The following is a 20,863-nucleotide window of genomic DNA, read 5'->3' as shown; positions in this document are numbered from 1 at the left end:
ACTGCGGGGCCTCACGCGGCGCCCAGCCCGCGAGTGTGGTGCGGGGAGGAGCCCGCGCTCCGGGGCCCCCCGGCTGCCGCCGTCCCGAGGGCCCCGCCGGGTCCCCGCGACCGCGGCGGCAGCAGCGCGCACCCCCAAGGCCGCGCGGGGCGGGGCGGGGCGGGGCGGGGCGGGCGGTCCCGGAGCCGGGAAGCCGGCGTGCGCGCCCCCGAGCGCCGTGCGCGGACCCGGCGGGGGCCCGGCCCGGATGGCCCCGCCCCGGCCCCGCCCCGCGCACGCCGGCCGCGGCCCGCGTGACCCGCCCGGTTGCAAACAGTGCGGTCAGCTGACTCCGCAACTGCGCCGTCATCCCGGCTATAAGCGCACGACCTCGCGGCGCTGCGCTCCGACCCGGCCGCCGCCACCATGCAGCCCCCCAGCCTGCTGCTGCTCGTCCTCGGCCTGCTGGCCGCGCCCGCCGCCGCGCTGGTCAGGTGAGGCCCTGCGACCCCCGCGCGCCCCGGGTGCCGCCGTGCGCCTCGCGGGGCCTCGTCCAGGGCTCCCGCCCCCCCGCGGCCCTCTTCTCCCCGCCTCGGAGTCAGCCCCGGGGGGCAGGAGGCTGCAGGAGGGAGGATGCGGGGACCAGGCTGACCGAGCCCCCCGGCACAGGTGGGGTTGCAGTACGCGCCCTCCGGGCCCCGCGGGTGCCAGTCTGGAGACCCGGTGTGCGTCCCACGCCCCCCCGCCGCCAGCTGTCAGTTGGGCGTGGTCACACTCGGGCGGACCCAGGGGCTCCTAGCGCAGGGCTCGGCCGGGCCCCCTCTGACCTTGGGGGCCCCCAAGTGTTCGGGAGACAGAGGGGAGCTAGCCGGGGACAGGGGCTGGGGCCGGGTGAGCGCCGGCCGGCACCGGGCTGCACCAGGCGTCCCCGCCGGCACCGCCTGCCCCTGCAGGGACCGCGCCTTCCTGGGCCTGGAGGCCCGTCCCCTGTACGGGGGCCTGCGGGGGGCCTGCATCAGGGCAGCGCCCGGCGCGCCAGCCAGCCTGAGGACTGGCGCCACCCCCCCTCCCACTCGTGCAAGGCAGCCTGCTTTCCCAGGTGGGGGAGGGTGCAGTGGGCCAGCCCCTCCTGCTCCCGCACCCACTCTTGCCCCCCAGGGGCCTGTGTGCCTGGCCTGGGAAAGCATCCTTCCACCTCTGCTGTGGGCCTTTGGCCCGTGCGCAGGTGGGTGAGGCCACAGGGCCGTGAGAGCTGGCTGGGGGCCGAGTGGGACTCAGCCTTGCCAAAGGGCTGTCCTGCGTGGGCTTCGCCACGGGCTTGGCTTGGGGGCACGTCGCCCCAAATGGAGTCTTTGTGAGGATGCAGCTGCAGGGCTGAGCCTACCCTGCTGCCACCCACAGGACCCCCACCCCCCACCCCCCAGGGCTGGTGGCTGTGGGGAACCGAGTCTGCCGCCATGTGGGGCAGACAAAGCAGAGCCCTACACACCTCTTCCAAGACGTGTGGGACCAATGGCATCAATGCCTGGGTTATAGGAGGGCGTGTCCCCTTCACCCAGGCAAGAACCTTGGACTCTTCCAGCCTACCAGGTCTTAGGCAAGAGTCCCATCTTCCTGAAGCACGCCCTGGGCTTGCCAGGAAGGGCCAGCTGTGACCTTGAACTCCCAAAACCCCTGGGCTGGGAGGACCTTTTATCCAGCTGTCTGCATGTGCTCTGGGGTGCTTTCCCGACCCACCTCCTGCACCCTTCGGAGCGGGGTGCCAGCTGAAACCCGGGAGGAGCCAAGGATGCAGGCCAGGGGAGGGACCCCGGGCACCTGACCTCAACCCCTGGCTCTTTCTGCCCAGGCTGACCGCCAAGGCTGGGAGGCAGGGGCTCTCAGTGGGGGTGCCATGGAGTATCTCAGAGGAAGGCAGACCTGAAGGCACAGACTCCCTGCACTCCAGCGCAGTCATTGCCTTCCTGGGGTCTGCACCGTGAGAGGGCAGAGGACACGCCAGCAGGAAATGGATTCACCCTTGCCATTGGCAAGGGCTCTGGAGGGAGACAGGGTCACGTTGAAGGATGGCCAAGGAGGACTTCTCAGACGTGGTAGCATTGAAGACCTGTCCAATGGCCAGGCGAGAGCCAGCCCGGGAAGGCACACAGGGAAACTGAGGGCATGTCTGCGTGGGGTCTGTGTGGAGAGCACCATGATTCCCGAGGGCCGAGTGGATGGGTCACCTCAGAGGGCTTTGAGCAGAGGTGACACTGATGCCCCAACGGACCCTGCAGGCCGCTGTCCCAGAAGAGACCTGAGTGGGCACAGTGGGGACGAGGGGTGGGGGGTGCTTCTGGAGCTGCCACTGGCTGAGAGTGGGTGGGGGTACAGAGCAGACCTGGGGAAGCTGGGAGCCCTGATGAACCCTGTCCCTTCTTCTCCACAGAATCCCTCTGCACAAGTTCACCTCTGTCCGCCGGACCATGACAGAGTTGGGGGGCCCCGTGGAGGATCTGATTGCCAAGGGCCCCATTTCAAAGTATGCCCAGGGGGCGCCCGCAGTGACTGGGGGACCCATTCCTGAGATGCTCAGGAACTACATGGACGTGAGTATGGGGGTTGTCCGCTTGGGGCGGGGACTGGGCTGGCAGCTAACAGTGATTCCGGCAGGAGATGGCTTTTAGGGAAAGTTCTGTATGGGCAGCCAGGAAACACTCTTCTCAGCCTCTAGCCACCTGTGGCTCTGCAGGATTCACCTGTGGCTCTGCAGGATTCACCTGCCCAGGGAGGGGTGGGGACTTTGCTTAGCCACTCTCTCCCCTCCTGGCCCCGCCCCCTCCCTAGGACTCCCATTTGTGTCCCCCTGCTGGACCTGGTCCTGTGGGGGCTGGGAGGACAGGTGGGGTGTCCGGGGCTCCCCCCGTGCTGTGACATCCCCCAGTGCGTATTACTGACCATTAACATCAGGAGTCGTCTCGTTCCTGAGGCCAGCCTGCAGGAGTAGGGGACAGGGTAACTCTCTAAGGATAAGCAAGCTGTGTCCAGGGCCATGAGCCCTGGGGGTAGAGGAGCCTAAATCAGACCCAGGCCCTCAGAGGCTGCAGGGTCCTTGAGCTCGGGTCACCTGGCCTGCCTGCCCAGGCATAAATAACCATCTGCTCTGGAGCTTTTTTTGTTTTTGCCTGTCCTGCTGGAAGGCTTGGAGCCACCCATGACCCAGTCCTGCTTTCTTTTCTTCCTCTTTGGTCAGTGGCCAGCCCTGATCATGCCCGGTGCTCCTGGAGGGACAGACAGGCTCGAGGTGGGATATTTTGTAAGCCCCATAGTAAGCTGGGGTTGGGTCAGCCTGGTCCCAACTCTGGGATCAGGCCCTGGGACCCAGCCTGGCAGCCCTAGGGCTACCCCTGATAGGCGAGGACCTAGCTCTGGTCCACCTGGGTTTGGGACAGGGGGCCGTGCCCTGTGACCTGTCTGGCCAGAGCCCCAACGGTGCTAGGAAGCTATGGCCTCATAGGCATGTGACTTACCCCCGGGGGCGGAGGGGGGAGGGCGGGGGAGCACCTGCCTCGAGGCCTGACTGACCAGTTCCTGATCCCCCAGCTCAAGCACATGTGTACACACATAGGCACACACGGAGATTCGCTGAGTCATCCCCCAGCCCCCCCAAATCTGGACACTTCTGCGAGGTCATGAGACAGCAGCTGCTGGCCCTCCCTGGAGCCAAGTGGCAGGAGAGAGATTCTTGGCTGGGATTGGACCCGGAATCCCATGGTGACCTGGGCCCAGTCTCCCTCCCCGGAGAGGGGGTGCCCAGGCAGGCAGTGCTCACATCTCACATTCAAGTGCCTGTGTTCTCTGACCTGCGAGAGCACATAAAGATGGGGTTTCCCTTTGAGGCTCAGGGGGTCTTGTGCCCCCTTCATGCTCTCCGGAGCCGTGGGTCAGTACCTGGGGCTTCTCCCAGGCTGCCCTCCTCCTCCGTGTGCCAATGGAGAAACTGAGGCCCAGACTAGTGAATATAGAGTGTAGGTAGTGAGAGATTGAGCCTACATTTCCAGCCTCCAGGATGTACCTCCTCCTTCCTTTGGCCACCAACGCCTCAACCTAGAAGTCCTCCAGGTTTGACCCTATGGGGCAAGGGCAGGGAGAGAATGATGTGGCCCCCATCGTGAGGAGGAAGTCTTCCCTGCTGGGGCCCCGGGGAGCTGAGACAGAGGGGTCTTCCAAGTTTCAGGGAGGACCAGCTGATGTGACTGCTGCTTTCATCTCTCAAAGGGGTGGTCCTCCGCCACCCTGCTATGGTCAGACAGGAGTGGAGCTGTGCCCAGGGGCCTGGGAATTCCAAGTGCCCAAGGGTATGAGGACCAAGGGCTGGGGAGGGACGGAGGGTGTGGTCAGCAGCAATAGGTCTGGACCTTGGGTGTCCCTTCTCTGTCTTGAGTCTCCCGGAGTCCGGCTCCTTCTTAGGCCCTCTGGGGACATGGGTGCCCTCCCTGCGCAGCCTTGATGGACCCTGCTCCCCTGCCAGGCCCAGTACTACGGCGAGATCGGCATTGGGACACCCCCGCAGTGCTTCACGGTCGTCTTTGACACCGGCTCCTCCAACCTGTGGGTCCCCTCAATCCACTGCAAGCTGCTGGACATCGCCTGCTGTGAGTCAGGGTGCAGCCTTGTGGGGCCAGAGGAGGCAGGCAGAGACTGGTACCCGGCCCCCACCTCACACGGGCGTGTGCTCCCCCCAAGGCTCTGGGGCCAGCAGGGCAGGTCTGGGGCTCTCAGTGGCCTTGCCTCAGCCCTTCTTGGACACCATATGACTTCTGCCTCTGAGCCACACCAGCCAGGCCTGGCCCCTCCACCCTGCCGCAGGGCACCCCACTTTCTGGGTGAACCTGTTTGTGCCAGCCTGCCTCTCTTCCAAGGATGGGGCAGACCGGTGCTGGCTGAGACCAAGGCTGGGGGGTCACGGGTCCCCCCAACACTGGGGGAGTGGCTTGGTTGGGGGCCCCATAGCTGGTGGCCAGGGCCTGGCCAGGGCAGCGAGCTAATGGGCTTCTGGCTGGCACAGGGATCCATCACAAGTACAACAGCGGCAAGTCCAGCACATATGTGAAGAATGGCACATCCTTCGACATCCACTACGGTTCGGGCAGCCTCTCTGGGTACCTGAGCCAGGACACCGTGTCGGTGAGTCTGCGGTGAGGCTGCCTCTGGGCCTGGGGGGTGCTCAGACGGCTTGGCGACCCCGGCCCCAGCCCGAGGCAGGGCAGCTGAGCCAGGATGGCAGAGACAGCTTGAGCGAAGGCTGGAGCTGAAGAGCCTGGTGGGCTGCGCTGGGCAGGCCTTGGGAGCAGAGCTGGCCCCGTGTCTCGGGGTGTGGGGACGGCCAGGAGGGCTATAGGGGAGAGTGGGGCCACCAGGATGTGGGCATGAGAGCTGCAGGTGGGAGTCCGGGACCAGGACCTGGGGAGTGGTTAGCAGCCAGCCGGTGGGCGGAAGAGCCAGTCCAAGGGGCCTGGCTTCTGTTATGATGCCTTGGGTTTGAGGTGCCTGCTGGGCCCTGTGGGCTAGGCCTGGGGACACGGACAGGGTCCCGCCACTGCCTGAGGACTTGGGGTCGGGGAGGGCAGAGACATGCCAGGAGCCCTTGTCAAGGACGCTGGAGGGCCTGCTGCACACCCTGCCTGCAGCCGAGACTGTTTGGGGTGAGGCGGGTGGTAGGCAGGCCCTTAAGGGTTCTGCTTGCACCTCTGTGATCTCTTGGGGTGCCACTTACCTGGAAGGGTCTGGAACAGGGCAGAGCACAGCCCCCTCCCAGCCCGAGCCAGACCGGAAGGTGGCCGGGCATGGCCAGGGTCCAACCAGCTGGGTCTGTCCCTTGTGTGGGGGGTGGGCTGGGCCATGGTGGCCGGGGACCTTCCTGCAGGGGCACAGCCCCTATACCCACCTGCCTTATGGAGTCCCCTACTCCTGTCTTTGAGGGCCCAAAACAGGATGTTGCCTAGCACACTCCCTGCTCCTGGCGTCAGGGTGTCAGCCTCAAACAGCCGTTTGTCCCCACATCCTGCCCTGTGTCTTTATCTGGTGGCTGGCTGGTCCCAGGTGGGGGAGGGGTGGCGGGGCCTTGAGTCTGCTGAGCTGGGTCATGGGGTCGGGTCATGGGGTTCTGACAGCCCGAGGGCCAGGGCAGGCCTGGGTGGGGCCAGAAGACCAGGGCTGAGCCCTTCTTCTTCTTTCTTCTTCTGGAGCCTTCTTCTGGAGCCTACCCCTCTGTCCTGACGATCGTGGACACCCACGTCTCTGCCCCCAGCTGTGTCCCACCTGGCGTCGCCAGCCCTTCCTTTGGGGTCCTCTGTCTTGACTCCTGGATGCGTGGCCCTCTGACCCCCACACCCCGGCCCACAGGTGCCCTGTAAGTCGGCTGTGTCGGGCCTGGCTGGCATCAAGGTGGAGAGGCAGACCTTCGGGGAGGCCACCAAGCAGCCAGGCATCACCTTCATCGCGGCCAAGTTTGATGGCATCCTGGGCATGGCCTACCCCCGCATCTCCGTCAACAACGTGCTGCCTGTCTTCGACAACCTGATGCAGCAAAAGCTGGTGGAGAAGAACATCTTTTCCTTCTACTTAAACAGGTGGGGTGGGAGGGGCCCAGAGCTGTGTGGCTGAGCACAGGGGGCTGGGGCTGTGCCTCCCCGGCCGCCCGCCAGACACCAGGCCTCAGGCTGCGGCTCCTGACCTGTGGCTGTGACTGGAGGGGATTCTGACCACCCCTTGACAGACGAGCGGGCGGCTTTCTGGACAGGCTCTGGGGCGCTCAAGCTGCAGGCCCAGGCTCCCCCACAGTGGGCCTCACCGCTGCAGAACCAGACCCTGGTCAGGGGTCGTGGCAGCTCCTCCTGGGTCAGCCCAGCCTTCCCGAGGTCTGATGGTGGGCCGATGTGGCCCCTGGATCACCGACAGCCCGGAGGGGACAAAGCTGTGAGCCCTGGTCTGTGGTAGGATCTCTGGAGGTGAGGGACCTGGGGGCTTTCCAGGGAAGGTGACCGCCACCCCCCTGCAGCTGCACCGAGTGTTCCGGTGGCCCCACACAGAAGGGTGGGTGACCTGTGTGCAGTGTCCTGGAGAAGGAGCTCCTCAGTCCCCCCAGGGCGGTGCTAGAGGTCCCGATGTGGGTGTGCCCAGGGTGGAGGTGTGGGCAGTGTAAGCAGATGGCCCACGCTGCCTGTCACCATGCTGCATGCCCCCTCCTCACCCCACAAACCACTTGCCCTCAGGGTCCAGCCTCAGGCACTTCCAGCCAAATGCCAGCCCCAAACCCTCCCCTCCTGCCCAGCCCCTGCCCTCAGCAGTGAACATTCCACCACTGCTTGAGGCAGAGCTGTCCTCGGGAGGCTGGATGGCCCCACACAGGTGGACCAGGGCGGGGGATTGGCCAGGCCCAGGCGCAGGGCTCCCTGGATGAGGGGGTGATGGGGCATGGCTGGTGTGGGGAGCACCCAGGAGGCAGCCGTCTGGTCTCCACACTGTGATTTTAGAGGCAAGGGGAGTGAAGGCAGGGGAAGAACTGGACGTCACAAGTGTAGAGGGAGGATGGGGTTTGGCCTGGTGCTTCTGAGGGGGAGCAGCCAGGAGGAAGGTGGTGTGCTCAGACACGGAGTCTAGAGGGGAGCCAGGAGGCCGGAGCAGTGTGAGCTGAACACGAGAGCTGGGTGAGGGTGAGGACATCCTGGGGAACACCCGGCACAAGGCCCTAGGAAAGGAACGAACTTGCTCAATTCTTGGTGCTACGCAATGCCTCCTCCTGGAAGCCCTCCCGGATTCTTTTTTTCTCTGACAGATGAGGTCCCCTTCCTTGGCTCCTAGCTTTCACTTCCCCATTTGCCAGCTGGCCTGACCCTGGCCGCCTTCAGCTGGCAGACCAGGAGCCTCTGCGAACTGAGCAGGAGCGCGGCCTGCAGGCCACACTGGGTGTGGGATTGGAGCCCCACCCATCAGGGAGAGGAAGTCCTCTCCCTTCTTGTGCCCCCTCTGGAGCTTCCATCCCTGCAGCCCTACCCACCCCTTCTGACTTGGCCACAGCCTGTGCTTGTTCTGCCCAGCGGTCAGGCTGGACCCACGGCCAGTGGCTGACTCTGCTTTCTCTTCTCCCAGGGACCCCAATGCGCAGCCTGGGGGTGAGCTGATGCTGGGTGGCACGGACTCCAAGTACTACAAGGGCCCCCTGTCCTACCTCAATGTCACCCGCAAGGCATACTGGCAGGTCCACATGGAGCAGTGAGTGCTGGGAGGGGCCCCACTTGTTTTTGCCGGGAGCGTGCTTTGTGTGGGGGACCCTTGCTGCCCTCCGTCAGCAGGTCTCTAGCTACAGCCCTTGGGGGCAGGGGCTCCAGCGTGGAGACGGAGAGATGGGGCAGGCTGAGCCTGCACCCCACCAACCCTAGATGTCCATTGCTACCTCCTGGCGCCCCACTGAGCCCCTGGGCCCTCGGCTCAGGGCCTCCTCTGCTTGTGGCTTCTAGGCTGGCAGGTCACCTGCTCTTTGCCTCTTGAGCTCCAGCAAGACTGTGGCAGAGGTGGGGGGTGGCTGAAGGAGGGGACTGCCTGTCAAGCCCCTGAATGCAGGCTCGCATGTTCACACCCCTTCCCCGCAGGGTGGATGTGGGCAGCAGCCTGACGCTGTGCAAGGGGGGCTGTGAGGCCATCGTGGACACAGGCACCTCCCTCATAGTGGGCCCTGTGGATGAGGTGCGTGAGCTGCAGAAGGCCATCGGAGCTGTGCCCTTGATCCAGGGCGAGGTGAGTGGGCCCGGCAGCATGGGCAGGTGCCTGGGCCACAGCCCTCTACACCACACCTGAGCTGCTCTGTTCTCTCTCCCTCAGTACATGATCCCCTGTGAGAAGGTGTCCACCCTGCCCGATGTCACTCTGAAGCTGGGCGGCAAACTTTACAAGCTGTCCTCAGAGGACTATACGCTGAAGGTCAGCACCAGTGGGCTGGGGGGCGGGGCCTTGGGCTGGGCAGGGGGTGGGGCTGGCCACCGGCCAGGTGCTGACCACCCTGGCTATCCCAGGTTTCACAAGGCGGGAAGACCATCTGCTTGAGTGGCTTCATGGGCATGGACATCCCCCCACCTGGCGGGCCTCTCTGGATCCTGGGTGATGTCTTCATCGGCTGCTACTACACCGTGTTCGACCGGGACCAGAACCGGGTGGGCCTGGCCCAGGCCACTAGGCTCTAGCCGCCTGCCCACTGGAGAGGAAGGAGTCCAGCAGGAGGAGGCCAGCTGCCCCACCCTCCCGGCTGCCCCTGCCACACACACTCACGCTCAAACTCACACTCATAACCCAGCTCCGCAGGCGCCGGCCTGCCGGGCCCGCCGTTCTGTTCTGTGGTTTTCCCCAGCCCTGGTTACAGAAATGCTGCCTGCCCGCCCGCCTGCCCATCTGTCTGTCTGTGTGATGGGGGGGGTGTGGGCAGCAGCCAGTAGGCTGATCCAGAGCATGGAGCCCCTTCACTAACTTGGAAGCCCCAGCCTGGCTTGGCAGCCGATCAGTTGTGTGTCCCAGGACCCCTCACCCAAGTAGTTCCTCCTCCTGCCCCCCCACCCCCTGGTCTGTGCTTCGGGCCCGGCTGCCCAGGCAGGACCTCTGGGCTGAGCCCCCACCCCGGGCCAGGCTGTTTTCTGGGTTCCTCCTGCCCCTGGCCTGGGGTCGGGAGCTGGGTGTTGCTGGCCCCACCCGCCTTCCTGTGTAGGCCCATCGAGGAAGGGGCCGGCCAACGCCTAGGACAAGCAGGAAGGAGCAGGAGCAGGAAGGGTCGGGCCAGGGGACAGAAGCTAGCCTTGTGATGCCGTTGGGGTCATCCTGGAGCTCGACCCCAGCTAGGAGGGCATTGACTGGTCTAGGGTCAGGGAAGGAGGGGAGGGGGTGGTGCCGTCTACTCTGCAGCTCCCCGCACTTGAGCGGCCCGGAGCCAAAGTTGACTTGAAAATACAGTTGTTTGGGCCTCTTTTTTCTGTGTTGGCGTGTTTTGTGTTTGGTGGGAAGGAGCTGGTGGGGCTGGTGTGAGCTGTTGTTGCAAGAGCTGACTCACAGCCAGGCAAGGGGAGAACGTTTGGAGGTGCCCTGGCTCCCAGACCCCAGCCCCCCTGCCCTGCACAAGGGACCTCACCAGTGGAGGGCTGGCTGGTCCTGAGGCCTGGGGCAGTGACCAGCAGGATGTGGCCTTGGCAAGAGGCTGCAGGGCAGGACTGGGCAAGGTTGCCAGGGCCTGCAGTGGGCACAGTGTTCAGGGCGTGGCCCAGGTGAGTGCCTGCCATGCATCCCTGGGGAGTGTCCCACCACAGTGGGGCCCTGGCCTTCCCCGGTGCCCCCAATCCCCCATTAGAGCCTAGGACAGGAGCCTCCAGAGTGCTGATTGCAAGTAGGCAACCTGCCTCCCTCTGGGCCTCCTGGCCGGCACCTGCATGCTGTCTCTGCAAAGCAAGCCGATGTTGGACAGGCCAACCTGGGGGCCTGAAGTCTCAGGGTTCAGGGATCCCAGTTCGGGATTCCTGGGCTGCAGCGACCTCCCTGGTGATCTGGCCTCTTGGGAGTTTGCTGAGGCATACTTGGAAGCATCTGCCAGGAGGATTGAAAGGATAAATAGGAGTTTGTGAGCCCTTGGGATAGAATTCCCTCTGGGATCAGCAGCTCTAGACTCTTGTCTAGAGCCCACTCCCTGCGGGTGTAAGGGCAGGGAAATGGCAGCTATGACAGACGTCGCCGTCCTGGTGCCTTCTCAGCCTTCAGGGCTGTGGCTGTCCTTGGCCCGACCCTAGGGGTCAGGGAACTGCACCCCAGCACTGAACCCCAGCTGGCACCTTTAACAAACACTCAAGCAGAATTGCAAGGAGGCTCATAAACATGTGCCCTGTGTTCTCTGCACTTGAAATACGAGCAGGGAGCAGAGCTGCAGGACCTGGCAAGGCTGCTGGGGAGACAGTGTCACCCAAGCCTTTGTGCACACGGATGCCTGGAGTCAGAGCCCGCCAGGAAGAAGGCAGCTCCTCCCCAACACCCCCTGTGCCTCCTCCCTGCCTGGCCTCACAGGGCTACCTCCACCCTGCACACCCTGTCCCCTCTGGTCTGGGACACAGGGACAAGCACAGCTGGATGCCCCTGCCCGTCCTGAGATGCTGTGTAGATGAGCACAGGCTGAAGCCTCCAGACCCCCAGCCGGCAGGGCCCAGGACCAGTATGACTGCCCTGGGCTGCTGGCTGGGAGCCTCTGGACCCTAGACTCCGACTCTGGGCTCAGATCCAGCCCCTCTGACCCAGCCCTAAGCCTCCGGTCTGTCTTTAGAAGGTGGGGAAGGTGGGTAATAACAGGGCACTCCTCGCCAGGGCTTTAGCAGATCCCCGCGGGGAGCCCAGCTCAGCGCCTGGCACTGGTCCTGGCTGGCCTGCCATGCTCTGCACCAGCCCAGCGGGCCCCGGTGGGCATTTCCTGCCTCTTGCCCTTGCCTGGAGGACACCCGACCTGAGTCAAGTGCCTTCCCTCACCTACTGGGTGGAGGCCAGCAGGGGCTAAAGTACCCTCCCCCCTGCTGCTCTGGGCTCTGGAGCTCTCAGAGAGGCAGCCTCAAGACCGCCTGGAGCAGAGGGCCCTGACTCCACCCTGGGACCTGAAGCAGGCCCCGGTGGGCTGGGCACCCCTTTCCTGCTGCCTAAGGACCAGCCGGACTCTTGTTCCGACCAGCCCCATTGGCCACTGCCTGCAGCCTACCTGCCTGGAGTGGTCCCAGGACAGAGCCTGGGGCAGGTGGGGCAGTGCCCGGCCCCGGCAGACCTGGTGGCATGGCGTCCAGACCGCAGGTAGGCTCCGTCTTAGGTCAGGCTCAGCTAGAGGCCTGGGGGTCCAGGTGCCTGTTACTGTGGCCCTTGGGAAGGGGCCAGCGAGGGAGAACTGACTCCTGGTACCCCCATAGTCCCTATCCTCCCTCAAGCCTGTGGGCTTTTGGACTGGGCCTGGCTCCACTGAGGGTGTGGCCAGGATGGGGTGGTGGCCCCAGTGCTTGGTGCTGGGGAGCCCTCCCACTCACGGAGGGTTTTATCAACCTCCTGGAGGTTCCTGGGGTTCTTAACAGCCACCAATGAGGCCTGGCAGGGTGGCCGGGGGCAGGGCTAGAAGGGGAGGGTTTGGGGAGGGGCTGGGGCCTATCCAGAGAGGTGGGTTCCCAGAACCTCAGACTCATGCAGAGGTCAGGGAGAGCAGGGGTGGGCAGAGGATTGCAGGACAGCAGAGGCCCCTGAGAAGACCCAGTCTCGGAGTAGAGGCTCGGGGAGCCAGGGGAGGCTGGTTGAGCTGGTCAGGGGGAGCTGGGGAGGCAATCTAGGACCACCGCACATAGGTGCAGCTCCCAGGGAGCTTTGGAGGGCCTGGGGTCTGTGGAGGCTGGTGGGCTGGTGAAGAGGACCCAGCTCAAAGGGCACCGGCATGGTGAGGTGAGTCTCCAGGAGACACAGAGAGGGCCAGGGCTTCTTTCTCCCTTGTACACGGGACTCACTGAGACTTGTGCAGGAAGGAAAGGTTATATGGGGACAAGTATGAGAGAGAGTGAGAGGGCCTAGAGGGAGGGCAGGTCCCCGGAGCAGGCTGGGGCTGGGCCAGCAGGCGTGGGTCAGAGGAAGGGACATCTGCAGGGAACACAGCCCAGGTGGGACAGACAGGCTGGCAGAGCAACATGGGCAGGTGAGTGGACTTGTCTCCAAGGAGACAAGTGTCATTGGGGGGCTTGGAGGAGAATATCTGGCCCCATGCTTAGAGGGGACCAACCAGTGAGAGATCATGGCCTTTGAGACCAGACTCGGTGAGGGATGCAACCTCAGGGGTAGGGCCCAGGGCTCTGGGCTGGGGTGCACGAAGTCAGATCTGGGGAGAGAGGGTCAGGAGCTTCCACAGGGGTGGGGTCAGAAAGGACAGGGCCATGCGAGGGCCACCAAGGCTCAGGGAAGGCCTGGACTCCGTGGACCCACAACTGGGGCCACAGGGAAGGGCAGGACTGTACAGAGGTGCTACAGTTGGGGAGCTGGAAGGGGCTTGGTTGGGGATAGGGGTATGCGGGAAGGGGAGCAGGTGGGGGGTCGGGATAGCTGTGGGGTGTGCTGGGAGGGGCACGGGCTGGGTACCCCGGCTCTGGGGAGGGTGGGGGCTCCGCCAAGGCAGGACTGAGATGTGAGGAGGGGAGGCCAGCAGGAGGATGGAGATGCCCCCTCCTGGAGAGGCAGAGGCCAGAGGGGCTGGGGGCTCAGCAAGAGGGAGGCCCAGGGAGGTAGGTGGGCGGCTCCGCAGGGCGACTGAGGGTGGCAGTGGGGGAGGCCCCAGCCCCGCGCGGCCCCGCCGGCCCTGCAGCCCCCGGGTCGGGCTTCCGGCCGGCGCCCGGGCCCCCACCCTGCGGGCGGAGGAGGCGGGGAGGTGGCTGCGCCCGCCGGCGCCCGTGAGTCAGGCTCAGGCTGCAGCCGCGCGGCCGGCCTGGCGCTGCGGAGGGAGCGCAGGAGCGGGGACAGAGCGCCGCCAGCCCCGCGCTCCCCCCGCCGAGGCTGGGCCGCGGGGACACGGAGCGGCCGGGCACACAGGGGCCGCGGGCCGGCGGAAGGACGCGCGGACCGGGGCGCAGGGGTCGGGCCGCCCGCCGAGGAGCCACCAGCAGGTGAGGGCGCGCCGTCCGTGCGGCTGCGGCAGACCCCGGCGGGGACCCCGGGGGTGCAGGGCGCCGCCGCCCGGGTCCCTGGCTGAAGAAGTGTGCGATCCGCAGAGTGTCCTTGCGCGTCTGGGTGGCACCGGCTGGGTGGCTCCCTGCGAGCCGGCAGCGCTCGGGGTCCTGGCCGCCAGCTCTGGGCCGGGATGGGGGGCGGGGACGACGCGCAGGAGTTTGGGGCGCCCGCAGCGGCCGTTTCCATACCCCGGCGATCCATTGCGTCCGAGCCCCCGTTGGCTGTGTGTGTACACGCTGCGTGTCACAGTGCAGAGCTGTTTACCTGGAAGCATCTCAGCGCACGGGTGTGCCCCGGGTCTGGAGAGCCGTTAGTGCCCAATGTGTCAGCGGGTGTCAGCCTGCAGGTGCTCCAGAGAGCTCTGCTCGGTGGCCAGACAGTGGCTGAGATGCTGTCATTGTGGGTTTGCGTGCCCTGTGTGTGCCAGGGTGTTTGGGATGGATGCTGGCGTGCTCTGTTTATTGCAACAGCCTGTCGGTCGGGGCATTGTTGGGTATGGGGGGGGGGTGTTGCCGCTGTGTGTCAGTGGGTGAATGTTTGTGCGCAGATGGCAAAGTGATGAAAAGCCCCCGATGCTTCTGCCAAGGCTGCTGTGAAGGGCTTTGGCATCAGGGTGGCTGGGGCGGGTGGGGGAGGTGAGTGGCAGCCTGGCAGCTGGCTGCCTCAGTGGGGATTTCCATCTCCTTTGGGGCTGCTCGTGAGTCCGCAGGGGAGATGCTGCAGGACGGCAGGGCAAGCCCTGCAGGGCGGGCAGGACCTGGCTCATTCTTCCTCTCCTCCTCCCTCCAGGCCCAGGGCCCCGGCCAGTGCCCAGCCCCGCTGGGAGCCCCGGCCAGCACCACGGACGGCGCCCAGGAAGCCCGAGTCCCCCTGGACGGGGCCTTCTGGATTCCGAGGCCCCCAGCAGGCTCACCCAAGGGTTGCTTTGCCTGCGTGTCCAAGCCCCCGGCCCTGCAGGCTCCAGCGGCCCCGGCCCCTGAGCCCTCAGCATCGCCCCCCATGGCGCCCACCCTGTTCCCCATGGAGTCCAAGAGCAGCAAGACGGACAGCGTGCGGGCCTCTGGAGCCCCCCAGGCCTGCAAGCACCTCGCTGAAAAGAAGACTATGACGAACCCCACGACAGTCATCGAGGTCTACCCAGACACCACCGAGGTCAACGATTACTATCTGTGGTCCATCTTCAACTTTGTCTACCTCAACTTCTGCTGCCTGGGCTTCATCGCACTGGCCTACTCCCTCAAAGTGAGCTGGGCGGGGGCGGGGGCAGGAGGAGTGGGTGCTGGCAGGTGGGGGCCGCCTCATGGGATCCAGAACCACATGGGCACTGGCTAGCTCTAAGCCAGCAGGGAGGGGCTGCCTGTCCCCATGCTGAGCTGAGGAAGCTGCCAGGGTGTCTTGACAGGGCTGGGGGGCCACAGGACTGCATTCTCTACACAGCCCGCTTAGTCCTTGTGGAGCAGCCCCAGAGCCCGACATCCTGTCCTCTGGGCGGGGGTCATGGAGCTGCCCCTGGGCAGGTGGGGACGGAGCCAGCACATTGGTGAAGACCCTTGGAGCCCTTGCCCTGCTGACAGGAGGATGGTGCAGACCTCCTCCAAGCCCTCAGAGGGAACCTGAAACCAGGCAGGCATTCGGGAGGCCACGATAGACGGGGTCTCTGATCAAGTCCCTGCTTTCTGCCTTCCCACTCTTATGGTTTCTAGACTGTCCTGGTGGCCAGGGTACCTGGGGGAAAGAGACACAAATATGTCCCATGCACCCGTGACCCCACACCCTGAGTGGGCACAACTTCCAGAAGCCCCTCATTGTTGTGAGAGGAGCTGGCTGGGAGCAGAGCTGGGTGCCAGGCAGACAGGACAGAATGTCCCCGGGACAGAGCGGGAAGGAATGGACCGAGCTTGCAGGAAGGAGGCTGTGACCCACTCACGTTTGAGGTGGAGAGCTCTGTGCAAGTGTGTCAGGACTGAAGAGCTCTGGGCTATCGGAGCCCAACCAGCAGGACCCATCTCCCTGTCGCTCCGGAAGGGCTGAGCTCGTGTCTAGCCAGAACATCACTATCCATGGATTTGTGTGTCCAAGACCAGGTGCACTTTGCTGATTGCAGGGGCCCAGTGACTTGGGGGCAATAGGGTGGGGCTGCAATGGAACATGGGGGCTGGAGGGACAGGAGGGTCTAGGTCAGGGAGGCTGGCCCGGCAGGAAGGATGGAAGCTGGACAGCTCTGCCTCTGAGCATCTTTCAGCCCCACCCCTGCCCCAGGCATCACACTCCCTGGCCACCTGGCTTTCCCCACCTCCTGACTCATCATCAGCATCACCCACCACCAGACGCACCTTCGCCTCCAGGCCTGTGTACTGAGCTCAGGGCTCCACCATGTGTGAGTGTGTGTGTGTGTGTGTGTGTGTGTGTGTGTGTGTGAGTGCATGTATGCATGAGTGTGTGTGCCCAGGAAGGTGCGAGTGTGCATGTGTATGAGTGTGTGTCGGTATGGATGTGTAAGTATAATTCCAAGTGTGAACATGTGTGCATAAGTATGTGGCTGTAAGTGCACGAATGTGTGTATTTGTGCATGTAAGTGTATCACATGTGGGCTTGAGTGTGTGTGTGTGTATAGGTGCAACTGTGCTTGTGTATGAGTGTGTGCATGAATATAAGTGAGTGTGCCTGTAATTAAATGCATCATGTGAGTGTGCATGTGGGTGCATGAGTGTGTGTGCATGTGTGTGCTGTGGGGGCAGCAAAGGGAAGGGGTCCCTAGAAATTAGGGGATGGAGGTCCTGGGCCAACCTCAGCTCTGGTTCTACTGGAACAGTGCCAAGCAAAGGAACAGTTGTGGGGAGGCTGGTAGGCAGCTGGTGTGTGGCTCTGCCTCCCCTGGTGCCCTCTTGCCACACCTTGATGATGGCCTGTGGACATGGGCTCCTGTCCGGAAGCTGTCCCCTCCTCCCCTTGGCTCGGCTATGGGCACCGGTTGGCACAAGGCAGGTCCATCTGGTGCAGGTTGTAGGTAGGTCACAGATTTCTGAATGGTGCAGGATCTGCACTGGGGTGGGGGTAGGTGGGTAGAAATCAGTGCTTCTGGGGGGGCAGAAGGGAGCTCACTATGACTCCACCCTGGGGCTGTTCCCCCATGTCCTTCCTAGGGGACAGCCAGGGCAGCAAAGTTCAAGGCTTACCAGGAAAAGAGGTGCAAGGTGAGTCATCTCTGGCCAGGGCAGGGGGTGGTCAGAGCTGGCTGGCTCGGGTTCCTGCAGCTGGGAATTTGTCCATCTGTCCATCCAGCTGCATGTCTCCTGGCCCGCTGTACCCTACACCATTTGTGGCCGGTCATGGGCACTTCCAAGGGCGCCTGACGGACTTGGGGTCAGAAGGCCTTGGCCAAATTCCCAGCCTGGTCCTTAAGAGCAGTGAGCCCTTAACAAGCCACCTTCAGCTCAGCTCATTCCTTCATCTGGTCACAAACTGAAATGAAGCGACATTTAAGCAAGCACTCACGAGCAGGGCAGAGGCTGGCATTCGGGGGGTGTGTGAAACAACATTGTGTCCCTGTCTGCCTTCACCTGTCCGTCCACCCATCAAACCATCCGCCCACCCTCCTCGCCCACGTGGGCCAGTTCAGGCCAGCGCAGGCTGGGTCAACCACACACAGATTGCAGCCTTATGTTGCTCAGCCTAGTGTCCGGGGAAAAGAGACACAGAACGCCAATTCTCCACACTCGCGGTAGGCATGAGCTGCTCCTAATGACCAGCTGGCTCCTGCTTGTCAGCCAAGTGAGAGCCAGGATCCTCATCTCGGCATTCAAGGCTTTTTAAGATCCTTTCTCAGCCATTTCCTAGCCTGACTAGAGGCGCCCTACCCCAGCCCTTCCGTGAGCACACCTCGGTTTGCAACATGCTGCTCCCACAGCCTGAGGGGCTGTTATGAAATCTAGGCCTTCCATCCACAAAGACTCCACTGACTCACTCTGGCTGAGCCCTCACGTCCCATCAGAGACTCTGTGACCCCGTCATGGCTGCCCACCCCACCAGACCCACCCTTTCATCTTGCTGTCACTGCTGCCAAGGCAGGGCTGACCATCATAGTGGTCAAAGGATGTTATACAAATAGGTGGTTGGACAGAGGACACCTTTGTGGATGAAGTGTCCCAGTGCTTCAAAAGAATACTTCATTCCTGATTTGGGACAAGTTTGGAGTCGGGTGTGGGAGACTTATGGGAGGAGGCACCATTTTCGCTGGGCGAGGGTGGTTAAGGGGACAGGTGCTCCAGATGGAAAAAACGTAAACCAGGACATGAGGGTGGGGTGATCTGGGAGGATTGCAGGGCCACCATCTTCTGTGGAGGACGAGAAGATAGTCCTGGAAAGCCAGCCATGGCCATGCAGTGAGGATTTGGAAAACTACATGAGTTGTTTGGATTTCATTGTGTGGAAGACACAGAAGGGAAAGATGGTCAGAGCTGCAAAATCTGCAACCAGTGTGGAGGAAGGGGACAAGAGAAGCCCAGAGGCAGGGAAAAGTTAGGGTCCCAGTGTGATGGCCAGAAAAGGGAGCCCATGGCTTGAATTAGGGCTGGGAAGGCAGGCAGGAGGGGAGGAGCACATATAATGACATGGTGGCTGCTCAACACTGGCTCAGAAGATTGTGGACTTCCCAGTAATGAAAGTGAAAAAGATTGATTAAGATGGGGGATACTGTGCCAGTTTTTGTGTATACGTATCTGCCCACTACTTGCTTCCTGAATATCAATATCATCCACCCACCCATCCAACCATCCATGCATCCCCCCATCCACCCACCCACCCATCTATCCATTCACCCAATTTACCCACCAACCCAACATTCACCCATTCATCCACCAACCTACCTGCCCATCCATCCACCTATCCACTCACCCACCCATCCAATCATCTACCCATCCATCCATCCATCCGTCCATCCATCCATCCATCCACCCACCTACCTGCCCATGCATCCAATCATTCATCCATCCACCCACCATCCTTCATACACCAATCCATCTTCTTTTATTCCCTTCAACTCATCCAAATAGTCACCCAACCCTCCATTCATCTGTGTTTATACATGTTCATCATGCTTCCTCCTCCCTTCCCTATGTCTTCCCATCCCACCCCACCTATTTATACATCAGTGCACTTAACTATTCATCTAACATCAATTTCTCAGTAACTTTCTCCATCTTACTTACCAATTCTACCTATCAGCCATCCATCCATTCTCTGACCCAATACATCAATACATCCACTCATCCTTCAAGCCATCTACCATCCCTTCTCTCCTCTAGCTGAGCCATGTGCATCCATTCATCATGTACCTGTCTTCACACATCCTTGCTCACCCCCACTCTATTACCCCTTAAGTCATCTCATCCATCCATGCAATCGATGCACTATCTTTTTTGTCTATTTTCCCTCCCTTCTCATCCATCCACATATCCAACTACACTTCTTTGAACTTTGTGGAAGAAGAAAGTATTGAAGAGAGGGAAATCCTAAGATTTATCCCGGGTGACGGTGACCTCCTCTTGGAGAACATCTCTTCACAACCAGAGAATCTTGGAAATGGCTGCAGCTCTCCCCACTTTCTTCCCAAGATTCCTGGGCTCCAACCCACTCCCTGTATCTTTACATCCCTTCCCAGAGACCACGGGGACTGCCACCGCTTCTGTTTATGCAAAGCACCTATTCTCAGATAATCCCTGTTAATTTTAGATCAGAGAGACCGATCAGAGTAGAGCACGCTTAAATCCTCCATTGATCATACAACTCTCTGAGACCAACTTCCTCCTTTATCTTATATATTCATTTATTGATTCCAGCTTTATGAGATACAATTGACATGCAACATTGTATAAGTCCAAAGGGTACACTGATTTGTGCATTTGCATACATTAATACATGATTTGATACACGTACCTGCAGCAGGATGATTCCAATAAGGGGGCCCGTTAGCACATACATCATCTCACATAATTATCATTTTTGAGGTTTATAGTTTTTTGGTTGTAGGAACACTTAGGATGTGCTGTTAGCGACTTTCAATCAAATAATATTTTTTGCAATCCTGTTTTGTCTTAAATAATTTCAGACTTACAGAATAATTGCAAAAAGAAACACAAAGAATTCCTGTATGCCCTTTGCATAGATGTTCCCAGTCCTAGGCATTTCCTTCTCTCTGGCCGCTGGCCTCACCTCCTCCCTCTGGCTGCAGGTTCGGGACAAGAAGCTTCTCAACGACCTGAATGGAGCGGTGGAAGATGCCAAGACAGCCCGGCTGTTCAACATCACCAGCTCTGCCCTGGCAGCGTCCTGCATCATCCTTGTCCTCATCTTCCTGCGGTATCCACTCACCGACTACTAAGACCCCACCGGGCACCGCCGGCCGTGGAGACAAAGCACTGAGACATGTTCATTTTCACGACTGATGTGATACGGGATGCCGTGTGGGGCAGAGCAGGGCATGTTCCCTGGAGTCCCCCCTGAAGCTGTGAACCGGGCAGCGAGGCCGTCAGAAGCTCCGTATAGTACAGGGGCAGCGAGCTTCGGGCCGGCGCACCCTCTCTGCCTCCTGACCCTCTGCCTCTGCCTGTTTCTGGGGTCTGTGGGTGTCTCCCTGTGCTGCTGCACCCTGGCTTCCACTAGCTGCCCTCCCTGCCCTCCTGTGCTTCCCTCCCAGGCTCCTGGGGCCCCTCTGACCTGACACCCAGCAAGAAGGGCTTCTGTGGGAGCTTCCCAGTTTGGGGGGGCTGCCAGCATCTGGGGACTCACTCTACCTTCCCTGACCCCATCTTCTCCAAGCTGTGACCCTGCTCAGAGCTCTTGTATCTGTGAACTTTCAATAAAATACCTGTCTGGCTCCAGCCCAGCCTCTGTCCCACAGCTGGGCAGGGTATGGGGGGAATTTGGCGGCTTTGGCAACCCCACTGTGTTGCTGCCTGGTGGTCCAGGCCCCCAGTGCTGACTGCCAGGGAAGGTTTGCTCTATGACCCGGCAGCCTTCTGCCCACCATGCAAGGGGGACTGAGGGGAGCTTTGGCAGAGAGAGCCCCAAACACCAGCCCCCTGAGGATGAGGCAACACGAATACAGCTGCCCACCTGGCTGTTAGAGCAAAGAACACCAGCGCATCCCCCA

At 62.1% G+C, this 20,863-nt stretch overlaps 2 protein-coding genes across 2 annotated transcripts; both read left to right on the top strand.

Moving 5' to 3' along the window:
• Positions 1–315: 315 nt before the first annotated feature.
• On the top strand, positions 316–9,970 carry CTSD (cathepsin D). The gene is made up of 9 exons (XM_041722740.1): positions 316–473; positions 2,408–2,567; positions 4,490–4,613; positions 5,027–5,145; positions 6,364–6,590; positions 8,110–8,232; positions 8,610–8,754; positions 8,839–8,937; positions 9,030–9,970. Exons 1-9 carry the CDS (start codon positions 406–408, stop codon positions 9,195–9,197), a joined length of 1,233 nt encoding a protein of 410 aa, XP_041578674.1. The 5' UTR covers positions 316–405; the 3' UTR covers positions 9,198–9,970.
• Positions 9,971–11,730: 1,760 nt separating this feature from the next.
• IFITM10 (interferon induced transmembrane protein 10) lies at positions 11,731–20,591 on the top strand. Its single transcript, XM_041773545.1, has 3 exons — positions 11,731–11,814; positions 14,503–14,955; positions 19,943–20,591. Exons 1-3 carry the CDS (start codon positions 11,797–11,799, stop codon positions 20,090–20,092), a joined length of 621 nt encoding a protein of 206 aa, XP_041629479.1. The 5' UTR covers positions 11,731–11,796; the 3' UTR covers positions 20,093–20,591.
• The last annotated feature ends 272 nt before the right edge of the window (positions 20,592–20,863 follow it).

The sequence above is a fragment of the Vulpes lagopus genome, chromosome 11 (assembly GCF_018345385.1).
Source record: "Vulpes lagopus strain Blue_001 chromosome 11, ASM1834538v1, whole genome shotgun sequence".
NCBI classification, from domain to species: domain Eukaryota; kingdom Metazoa; phylum Chordata; class Mammalia; order Carnivora; family Canidae; genus Vulpes; species Vulpes lagopus.
The sequence above is the reverse complement of the archived record's forward strand: the minus strand, read 5'-3'. Positions and strand labels throughout refer to the sequence as shown.